Genomic DNA, 11,393 nt, shown 5'->3' with positions numbered 1-11,393 from the left:
CACAAAATCCAACCATTACACACTTTTGACCCATCTCGGTGGCACTGATTTGTGCAAGAATATGAACATTAGGAATCTTGGTGGGACCGACGGGAACAACTCGGTGGGACGGATGTGCTAGGGTTTAGGGCAAACCTCATCTCGGTGGCACCGACTTCATCATCTTGGTGGGACCGAAGTGAAGCAACAAGGCAATATAGAATCAGTCAAGCCATCTCAGTGGGACCGATTGCAACATCTCGATGAGCCCTAAGTGATTGCAACAAGTCATAGAGAGCTAGCAAGGCCATCTAGGTGGGACCGATATCCGTATCGGTGGAACCAAATTGTTAGGGTTTTGGCAGTGGCTATGTCAAGATGAACTCGGTGGTTTCAAATGGGAAATTTCGGCGGGGCCGAGTTGGAATGCAGGGTTTGGACATATTTGGGTAGAGAAAGTGGCTGAGGGTTTTGGAGCAATATCACCAAGCACTTGATCAAATAGATCATTAAGCAACACCCCATCCCCTTTTAATAGTATTGGCTTTCATATGGACTCAATGTGACCTTGGACCACTCAAACAAGAATGTAGAGTCTTGAGCTTTTGCCAATCCTTGTCCCTAGCATCCTGAAGGGGTTCCACATCCTCTTGTCCTTGCCACTCCACTGTTGAACTTCTCTGAAATATACTAGATAAAACTATTAGTCAAACAAGAGATATATTTGACATTAATTACCAAAATCACCCTGGGAGCGCTTGGGCTTTCAAACTCTAATGCCCTTTTCATTGAACCCTTGAAGTTCAAAATATGCTCCTCTCACTTCTCTATTTCTTCCTAGATACTCATCATCATCATCATTCTAGCGTCTTTGTCGTCCGAACCCGACTAATTGATTAATTCTTTGTATATGAATTTGTCAAGGTCCTTGCTCCCATAGTCCTCATCTGACGAATCCATCGTTTGCCTACAAATGAGCAAAGAATTGAAAACTGCTCAAACATTTCATCCAACACAAGAGGGCGAGCTGTATGTATAGAGAAGTTGGGCGTACCGGGGCGGCGCCCGGTGATGGCATAGACAACGATGTTGTGGGTTGGGCCCTTCGGTGGCAGCGTCGTGGGTTGGGACAACAACATGGTTAGGGTGAAGGTAGAGCTAGAGTGATGGCGACGTGGACAATGCTGAAGAGAGGAGAGGAAGAATGCAGGCCGGGATAGGTTGGTGATGGGGAGATTCGGGATGTGGGTCGCCCCGTCGGACCTGATGTGACAGATGTGTCCAGACGTCTGTTATCCGTCCCACATATGGGCTAGGTTTGAGGGGTGCCAGACAACCCGACTATTTATACTGGGTACAGACAAACCGGTTCAGTGGTGTTTTCGGTCCAAGCGGTGACCGGACTGTCCGGTCGAAGCATTTGAGAAGGGTTTGAGGGGTCCGGTTGTATATGCTTAGAGCATCTCCAAGAGACGCCCAATATTAACGTCGTGTCCAAAAAATCGCAAGTTTAGCGCACTCGGAGTTAAAAATAGCACCCCAGTGGACGCTGCATAATAGAGCACGCTGTAAAAAGTGTTCAACGCGCTGGGAGAAACTGGACCGCAAGCTGTATATTTAGCGCTTGAGCTCCAGCGCGCTGAAACTTCCCACACACGCTGAGAAGTGTCCCGTGCGCCCGCGGCCGGCCTCCTCGCGTGTGCCCGCCAGCCGGCCAGCCGGCCACGGGCGGCGGGGCGGGGAGGAGCGCAGCCACGGCCACGGGCGACGCGACCACGACGGGGCGGAGCGCGGCCACGACCACGGCGGCGGCGGGCCATGGTGGGCCGGAGCGCGGCCACGGCCACGGCGGCGAGCAGGCCACGGGCGGCGGGGCGTGGCCATGACCACGACAGCGAGCAGGCCACGGGCGGCGAGCTAGGTACGGGCGCGCGTGGTTAATTTTGGGCACCTGTTGAAGATGCTACTGTTGCTAGGTGGCAGTATATTTTTAAACGTCTGCTGGAGATGCATCCGTTTGAATCCCGCTCTAATCCAGACTGTTGGGACCTGATCCATTAGTAAATACGGTGTGTCGAGCTGCAATTCTCGGTCTGATGAACAACTTTTTTTGAGGGGTTGTCCCACGAACAATTAGTTCAGTTCGATTTTTAACCAGGCAACCTCGGTCAGCTGAAAAAAGCCCAGCCAAAAAAGGGTGCTAGACAGCCCAACAAAGCAGTAGGATCCCGACGACGACACATCGTGACCGAGCTGCCGCTGCCGTCCCTCACACTGATGGCATCGACCAGCGATGGTCATCCGGCGCATTAAAACATTATTTTGGCGCTCTAAAAAATTTTAGATCGAAAATGCTTTTAGAGTATCTCCAATAGCCGCCAAATGCACGGCTAAAAACTAGTATTTCGCAGCGTGTCCATTGTTTGAAAAAGCGTGGTAGACAGCGCTGGCTCCAGCCGGCGCGCTAAAATTGAGCATGCGTGTAGGTTCAGCAGGCGTGCGCTATTTGACGAAACAATGCATATATATTTTTAAAATAAAAACAATACATATTTCATAGATAATAAAAATGATACATAAATATTTTACGTAATTCATAGCATAGATCGATAAACAATATATAGATAGATAAAGCTACAATGTAACTACATAAACTATGGTACAACTAGATGAACCATGGTGGAATTACACCCTACTTCGAGTGGTTCTCCTCCTCATCCGGATTGGTGTTGTCCGAGATATCGATCCACATGTCCTCCCAACGAGAATCATTATCCTCAAAGATCGACACCCCACCTGCCTCAACGATATCGCACTGCGATATCGCCAGAGCCTTCCGCCGACGCCTCTCCAACCGCTTTGCACGGCCCTTTGCCGTCCTTTCCACCCAGAAGGCGTGCTCCGCCGCGACGTCCCTCGGGTGGCGCCAGCGCCACTCCTCCATGGCTCGCTTGTCCTCCTCGGCGACGAGGAGGCGGCGCTGCCGCCGCCGATGCTCCACACGGTCCTGGTCCGTGATAAGACGAGGCAGAGGGACGACGTCCTGCGCTTGCTCACGCGTGAAGACGTCGTGAAAGTTCATCTGCGTCGGCGGCCTCTATAGGCGCCACGCCACCGCGTTGTACGCGCGGGGCGTCCTCGTGCGCGGTCCCGAATGTGTCGAGGCCGAGCCGGCCGCCGGGGCGCTCGCGGACGTCGCGGTAGCCAGACGATCCACGGCAGCGCGGCGGCATGGTGACGCGGTGGTGGCGGGGGCGAGGAAGCGACAGAGTGCGCGACAGAGTAGCGAGGAGAACGCGCGTAGTGTGGAGGCCGCGTGGCGAGCGCGACAATTTATAGGTGCGCTCGAAGCTGTGCGCCAAATCTAGCGCGCACTGTCGTCTTTTCCCGCGCGCACGCAAACGTTTCCCGCGTGCTAGTTTTCCGCCGTCGCTGGAGTGCGTCCAAACATCCCGCGTGCGTTAAAGTGAAAGTTTACCCCGCGCGTCTTTTGGTGTCGCTGAGACTAGCCACAGTGGAAGTAATTTTAGCAGTAACTTCAAGTCCAACTCAACAAATTTGTCTACGTGGCAATGAGTTAATGAAGAGAGAGGTGGTTCTAGTAACTTAATTAGTTACTGTAACATCACATGTCCCAATGGAGTATGAGTCTATAACCTAATAAATGGAGCTTTGCATGACACCACACCTATGTTACTACCCACTATGAAGGTAGTAATATAGTCGAGGGATATGTGTATATTAGAGGGTGCTTGGATACGTTTTAGTCCCATGACTAAAAGTAGTGGAACTAAAACTTGCTAGCCTCACCCATGCTTGGATCCAAATACTAAAGAGACTAAAATCAAGTTATTGAGCATTTATTATTCTTTAAACCCCCAATTCAGAACTCGTATGTGTTAAAGGAGAGGAATTAAATGAGGAGAGAGGGCTAATACATATTTTAGTAGGTTTCCTATGACTAAATTTTTTTAGCTTTAAGACTAATCTTAGTCTCTTTTTAGTCAGGGGTGCTTGGAACTTTAGCCTCTAAAAATAATCCCTTGGATCAAGCATGCTCTTACGTTACTTTCCATTGTGGCTAGTCTGAACATGCTCTTAGAAAAAAAGTGATCCGACGTCACCGTACGGTGTACGGCCGGTCCGCCACGTATCTCATTGCACGCGCATCCCTAGCCCGACCCCGACCCCGACGTACCCGTCCCATCCGATCCCTGCTCCCTCTCTCGCTCTCGCCGCGCAGTACCAGCAGCAGACATGGATCTACTACCGCCGGCGTCGGAGGCGCCGGCCGGTGGCGGCGCAGTTGGGGGGCGAGGGCTGCGACGCGGGGTCGGGTTCCGGTCGCTCAAGCTGGTGAACGTGTCCATGGAAGAGGCCCTCCCAGCCGAGCCCGTCGGCGTCGCCTACGGCCGCCTCGCCAACGGACTCACCTACTACGTCCGCTCCAATCCCAAGCCCCGCATGCGCGCAGCCCTCTCCCTCGCCGTCAAGGTCGGGTCAGTACTCGCTCTCTAGCGTGCCTTCCTTTCGCTCGCCCTGCTCTTCCGTTCCCTTAGTTCGTTTTGTTTTGGGCGTATATCTGTATGTGGCTGGATTTGATTCGCGCGCGCAGGTCGGTGGTGGAGGAGGAGGACCAGCGCGGGGTGGCGCATATCGTGGAGCACCTCGCCTTCAGCGCAACGTCACGCTACACCAATCACGACATCGTTAGGTTCCTCGAGAGCATTGGCGCAGAGTTTGGTGCCTGCCAGAACGCTCTCACTTCCTCTGACGAAACCATCTATGAGCTGCTCGTGCCTGTGGACAAGCCCGGACTGCTCTCCCAGGCAATCTCCGTCCTCGCTGAGTTCAGCTCCGAGGTAATAATGGGCTTTTGGCCTTCCATCCACTGCCATTAACTAGTGTGTGTAGTTGGCTGATGCTCGTAAATTTTGGCGAGAAGGTTCGGGTTTCAGCGGAGGATCTGGAGAAAGAAAGGGGTGCTGTGCTGGAGGAATACAGGGGCGGGCGCAACGCCACTGGGCGGATGCAGGACTCCCACTGGACATTGTTGTTTGAGGGTTCTAAGGTATTGCTCTCTGTCCTGCTATAAACGGGAAATCGACAATAATCACTTGTTCCATCACATCGATGTGCAAGAGCGGTTTGTGGGTTTCAGTTTAAGTAGTGAACCTCTTCTATGAAGGGTAGGGTCTGTGCTCTGTGGCACATTGTGTTTTCCTAATGGGATTCAATGGTGTTGTATTTACAACTATAGACCTTTGTAAATGGTATGATTTGTTAATGTCCTTCTGTTCAGTATGCAGAACGTTTGCCGATAGGTACAGAGAAGGTGATACGGACTGTTACACATGAGACAGTTAGAAATTTTTATCATAAGTGGTACAATCTAAGCAATATGGCTGTCTTTGCAGTGGGAGACTTCCCAGATACACAGGTCTGTATTTGCTCCCGTTGGCATACTTGAAATCCATTTATCCATAATATTACTGCCATTTTGTGTGTAACTCTTGACTTACTGCAGGCTGTTGTTGAGTTAATAAAGGAGCATTTTGGCCAGAAAGCCTCAATTTCCTGCCCTCCACCGGTTATACCGGAGTTTCCAGTTCCATCGCATATTGAACCTCGATTTTCATGCTTTGTGGAATCCGAAGCTGCAGGGGTCAGTACTTTATAATCTGGGATATATTTTGTATCTAACTGTGATGTTTCTAATAAGACACCTTTTATCTGTTTTCTTGTACCAAAAACAGTCAGCTGTTGTTATTAGCTGCAAGATGCCTGCCGGTGAAATTAAAACAGTCAAGGATTATAGGGACTCATTGGCAGAATCAATTTTCCATTGTGCTCTGAACCAGAGGCTCTTCAAACTATCTCGTAGGAGGGATCCTCCATACTTCTCTTGCTCTTCAGCTGCGGATGCTCTTGTCCGTCCGGTGAAGGCATATATTATGACATCCAGTTGTCGCGAAAAAGGCACGGTTGAGGCTCTTGAGTCTATGCTAGTTGAGGTATTAAACGGAGATAGATTTCTTGCCATGGCACCCTGCATTAACAAAAATCTAATGGTCAACCAACTGGTTAGAATAACAAAATATCATGGGAAGTTCCAGTGAGCCAATGGCAGAAAACAATTAGTACGCAAAGACCACCCTTACTTTATTGTTTGATTGTATCCTCATTGCGGAGCTAATCGTTGGCACACTGGCAATGATTTCTTAATACAGAGAATTACGCTTTATGGTTGAAAGAATGTGGTTTATCTAATCTTGAGATGTTTTGACTTCAAAGTGATCCCTTTTACAATATCTTTTCTGAAGGTTGCTAGGGCACGGCTCTATGGGTTTTCTGAACGTGAGATATCCATTGTGAGTGCTTTAATGATGTCAGAGATCGAGTCTGCATATCTGGAGCGTGATCAAATGCAATCAACCAGCTTACGTGATGAGTATCTGCAGGTTCTCATAATTCTGTCTCTTAACATTTCTCCAGTTTAGGTTTTGTAGAATTTATCTCATTGCATGTTTAGCAACCAAACTATTAACTAGGTTCGGTCAAGTGCCATGTGTTTTATGAATTTATTCTTCAGATCTTAATGTAGTTAATATTATCTCAGCTCCTGTATTTTTTCCCTGGTACTTATGCGATCAATTGTTCTAGTAATATGATTACGAACTACAGGTTTGCTTAATATATCAGTTAAGTCACATGATGCCCCATCATCAATTTGCTAAGCATACTAGTGGCATTTCCTTCACCCATTGCAGCATTTTCTTTGCGAGGAGCCTGTTGTCGGGATTGAATATGAAGCACGGTTGCAGAAGACTCTTCTTCCATGTAAGTACACTCGCGTGCTACCTAGTGTAAGAGTTCATTTTTAGGCTTTGTTATGCTATTCAATTTTCTTTTCAATGAATTCATTGCTTTTCAGTTTACAGTGTTATTCTGACAATTTTTTTTCTTCAAAATTGTCTCTGTCTCTATCTTTACTTCAACCAGACATTTCTTCTGCTGAAGTGGTGAAGTTTGCGGAAAACTTTTCAACAACCAGTAGCTGTGTTATCAAGATAGTTGAGCCCCGGGCCCATGCTTCTTTGGAGGATCTGAAAGCTGTTGTATTGAAAGTTAACACTCTAGAAGAAAAGAGGAGTATTCCTCCCTGGGAGGAAGAGCAAATCCCTGAAGAAATTGTTAGCCGAAGTCCAGTGCCAGGGTATTATGGCATTATCATTTTCTTCTTATACAAATGGAATTGATCTTTTGCTCACGATGAACCGTCTTTTTAAATGATTATTTGAATAATTTGTGTGCATTTTTCTGCCCACAGAAGCATCTTAGTATTCCGCACATTCTTACTGTTGTACTTGCCAAATTTCATCACAGAATTATTGTTGATAAAGTGGAGCACCCAGGCATAGGTGCCACTGAGATGATACTATCTAATGGGATGCGAGTTTGCTACAAGTGTACTGACTTTCTTGATGATCAGGTTAGTACTATTACGGTGCTAATACTATTTGGCAACATCCAGGCCTTTTTACCTTATTATTCTTGATGAAAGTCACACATCTGCAATTTATGTTGTAACCTTTCCTCTATCTTTTTAGAACATTTTTTTGAAAGAAAACTCTCTTGCATTCACTATGAAGTTCTTGTGGAGCAGAGGAAGGATCCCAAACCTGGTCAATGTGTGTTGTGGCGGCGCTGTTGTCCAGACAGCGTCGTGCTCCTCCTCCTATGGGTCAGCACCCACATGGGCTTGGGCCTTATGCGCCAGCAGTACTTGGGCTCTTATACAACACTCCCCCTCAAGAGGGGTGATATCTATCTATCATTCCTATCTTGTCACACACTAAGTTGCATTCTCTGGTTCCAATCCTTTAGTCAAGCAAGCAATCTGCAATTTGTTGCCTTGAACTCACATACTCTATCTTGATAATCCCAACGTCCAGCTGTTCTTTGATAAAGAATCTGTCTATCCCCACATGTTTGGTTCTGTCATGTTGAACTGGGTTGTTTGCTATATTAATTGCCGACTTGTTGTCACACCATACGTTCATGCAACTAGTCTTCAATATCTTCTGCTCTTCTAACAGATTCCTTGTCCATAACAACTCACTCAGCCCTGAGACATGGCTCTATTCAGCCTCTGCAGTTGATTTGGAAATAACAGGTTGTTTCTTGCTTCTCCAAGACACTAGATTTCCTCCTACAAAAACACAATGGCCTGAAGTTGATCTCCTGCCATCCAGGTAGCTAGCCCAATCAACATCACAATAACCATCTACAACAAGGTGTCCATGACTCTTGAACAACAGTCCTTTCCCAGGAGTACCTTTCAAGTATCTCAAGATTCTATGTAATGCCTCAAGATGTTCACTTCTAGGCTCATGCATGTATCTGCTCACAACACTTACTGCAAATGCAATGCATGGTCGTGTACTCGTGTATGACACAAGTACAACAATCTTCGCACCAATTGTTGATATTTTTCTTTATCCACCAGATCACCTTATGGTTTTGTTCAATTGGGGTTGAAGCTGCTTGACAACCCAACATCCGAAGTTGCCAACATCACAGAGAAGGTCCAAGGTATACTTTCTTTGAGAAAGAGCTGGCCACTTCTATACCAAGGAAGTACTTGAGTCGACCAAGATCCTTAACTTCAAAGGCCTTACTCAAGCACCTCTTTAACCTTGCTATCTCTACGCCATCACTCAGATTATAATGATATAATCTGCATAAACTACAAGAATGGTATTTTTCCCTTCGGACTGTATAAAACAGTGTATGGTCACCATTGCATTGTTCATACCTGATACCACATGTCACACACCGCCCGTCTGAACTTTTCAAACCAAGCTCTTGGAGACTGCTTCAGTCCGTGAAGGGCTTTCTTTAACCTGCATACCTTGCCAGCAGTCTCAGAAGTCAAGAAACCAGGTGGGATCTCCATGTAGACCTCCTCTTGCAAGTTCCCACGCAAGAAAGCATTCATCACATCAAGTTGATGTAAAGACCACCCGAAATTTGCTTCACAGGAGATCAGAATCCATACAGTATTCGCTACTGGAGCAAAGGTCTCATCATAGTCAATGCCGTAGGTCTGGTTGTACCCCCTCACCACAAGCCTTGCTTTGTACTCCCTCGAAGCTTTTATAAGATCTTTTAGATCACTAAAGTAGTGATCTAAAAGATCTTATAGAAGTTAGGGAGTAGTGATCTAAAAGATCTTATAGAAGTTTACAGAGGGAGTAGTGATCTAAAGGATCTAAAAGACCTTTCAATCTTCCCTTCTGCATTTTGTTTCACAATGTATACCCAATTGCAGCTGACTGTCTTCTTTCCTGATGGAAGAGGTGCCAGTACCCATGTCTTATTCTTACACAAAGCCTCCAACTCCACCATGGTCATACGCCATTTTGAGGCCTCCGTTGCCTTCAAGTCAGTCGGAATTGACCTAGACTAAGAGAAGCAACAAACACTTTGTAGGCTGGAGATAATGCTTCATAGGAGACATAATTCCCAAAATCATTGACATCGAACGCACATCATTTTTCTGGTATGCCTGCTTTTGCTCGAGTAGTTCTCCTCACAGCAATTGGCCAATCAATCGACCCTTCAGCCTGATCCCCATCAGAGATGGAAATCACGTAAGTACTAACCTGTTGTTCAGTCAGTGGCTGATCTAGTTGCTCCTCCTGATGTGCAACGCCATCACCTCGCTTCCGTGAATACACCTTTAGTTGTTGCTCTTGCTCTGCCGTCCACCTCGGTACACTACCAGTCTGGTGGGAGCACCGTCTGCCTGGCTCGGCACCCCATCAGTCACAATCGGTCCTTCACTCAGTGGTATTATCGGTTTCTGAGGCTGCTGCACGCTTCGCTTTACCGGAATAACATCCTCAACGGTTTGCCGCTGTTAGAGTTATATATATAGCCATGTAACCTTTCGTATTTACCCTATTGTATAAGGGGTTTCCTGCATAGGTTCCACACCTGTACATGTATATATACTGGCCTATGGCCACCTGGAAATACAAGTTGCTTTCCTAACATGGTATTAGAGCCTTAGGTTTTTTTTCGCACACGCAACTCGTGCTCCCGATCCAATCTCCGAGCGGTCGTCGTCCTTCTCCGAGCGGCGCTGCTCTCTCCTCATCGAGCGCCCAGGCCGGCTGCTTCCGTCCTCGAGTTCGCCGGCCAACTCTGTGCTGCTCGATCCGGTCGGCCCGTCCGCTGATCTCCGCCTCCAGCCCGAGCACTCCCATCCAATCCTCCTGCTGCTGCTGCTTGTTAAGGATTGAACAGGTGCTGCTGTTGCCCAGGACGCCAACCCCATCCCGTTTTCCAATCTGCCCCTGCTGCTGCTTCGCTCGGGGTCCTGCCCGGCCCCTGACTGCTACTGCTGTTCTCATCCGGACCCTCTGCTGGTTCCCTTTTGTTGACCAAAAATAAATAAATACAGGTGCGATGTCTCTGTCCTCAGGCTATGTTGCTGTCCCTCGCTGTCCGATGATTTTTGATGGTACCAACTACATTGAGTTTGTTGGCTTTATGCGCATTCATATGCGTGGCCTTCGTCTCTGGGGTGTTCTTTCTGGCGAGGTCCCCAGTCCGCTGTGTCGGTTCCTCCTGTGGCTCCTACTCCGCCGACGCCACTGGTTCTTACTGCCGACGCTAATCAGGCTGTGAAGGATGCATCTAAGCTGGCTGATGATGCTGCCGTTCATGCTTATGATGAACGGGTTCAGACCTATGAGGACGCACTTTAGAATTATCATGCAGCTTTGTTTGCTTACACTCAGTGGCTTGATGATGATGCTCGTGCCGCAGCTGTTCTCACTGCTAGTGTTCTGCCTCAGTTTGCCTCTAAGTTTCTCGGCCTCTCTACTGTATTTGAGATGTGGACTCGGCTTCGTCAGCGTTATCAGCCCTCTGGTGATGCCTTATACCTGTCTGTGGTTCGTCAGGAGCATGCTCTTCAGCAGGGTGACTCCATTGTTGATGAGTTCTATGCACAGAGTTCTGCTATCTGGCGTCAGCTTGATTCTCTCCGCACTGCTGGTTGTCGTACTTGTCAGTGTTGCCAGGCTATGCGGGCTGATTTTGAGTTTCATCGTGTCTACGAGTTCTTGTCTCGACTCCGTAAGGAGTTTGAGCCCCGACGCGCTCAGTTGTTTGCTCGTGGTCGTATCTCCCTCATGGAGGCGCTTTCTGAGATCCGTGCTGAGGAGACTCGCCTTTGTGGCGCTGGTTTACTTGAGGTTCCCTCTGTGCTCGCTACTCGAGTTCCTGCTATGCCCGCTGCACCGACCCCTTCCCACTCGAGTGCTCCGCCGCTCTTGCCTACTCTTACGTGCGGCCAGGGTCGGTCTCGTCCTCACTGCAGCTACTGCAAGATGGATGGT

General features: G+C 48.1%; 1 protein-coding gene across 2 annotated transcripts in view; it reads left to right on the top strand.

Moving 5' to 3' along the window:
- The first annotated feature begins 4,158 nt into the window (after positions 1 to 4,158).
- The window catches only part of LOC125544016 (zinc protease PQQL-like), a 30,088-nt gene continuing 22,853 nt past the window's right edge, over positions 4,159 to 11,393 (top strand). For both annotated transcript variants that reach the window (XR_007299239.1, XM_048707538.1), the window contains exons 1-10: positions 4,159 to 4,478; positions 4,595 to 4,841; positions 4,925 to 5,050; positions 5,282 to 5,419; positions 5,507 to 5,644; positions 5,736 to 5,993; positions 6,303 to 6,440; positions 6,750 to 6,819; positions 6,982 to 7,195; positions 7,366 to 7,471. Coding sequence is in view for 1 of the 2 variants with exons in the window: in XM_048707538.1 (XP_048563495.1) it covers positions 4,237 to 4,478; positions 4,595 to 4,841; positions 4,925 to 5,050; positions 5,282 to 5,419; positions 5,507 to 5,644; positions 5,736 to 5,993; positions 6,303 to 6,440; positions 6,750 to 6,819; positions 6,982 to 7,195; positions 7,366 to 7,471 (1,677 nt within the window). In the remaining variant the exon portion in view is untranslated. The remainder of the gene's footprint in view (positions 4,479 to 4,594; positions 4,842 to 4,924; positions 5,051 to 5,281; positions 5,420 to 5,506; positions 5,645 to 5,735; positions 5,994 to 6,302; positions 6,441 to 6,749; positions 6,820 to 6,981; positions 7,196 to 7,365; positions 7,472 to 11,393) is intronic.

The sequence above is a fragment of the Triticum urartu genome, chromosome 3 (assembly GCF_003073215.2).
Source record: "Triticum urartu cultivar G1812 chromosome 3, Tu2.1, whole genome shotgun sequence".
NCBI classification, from domain to species: domain Eukaryota; kingdom Viridiplantae; phylum Streptophyta; class Magnoliopsida; order Poales; family Poaceae; genus Triticum; species Triticum urartu.
The sequence above is the reverse complement of the archived record's forward strand: the minus strand, read 5'-3'. Positions and strand labels throughout refer to the sequence as shown.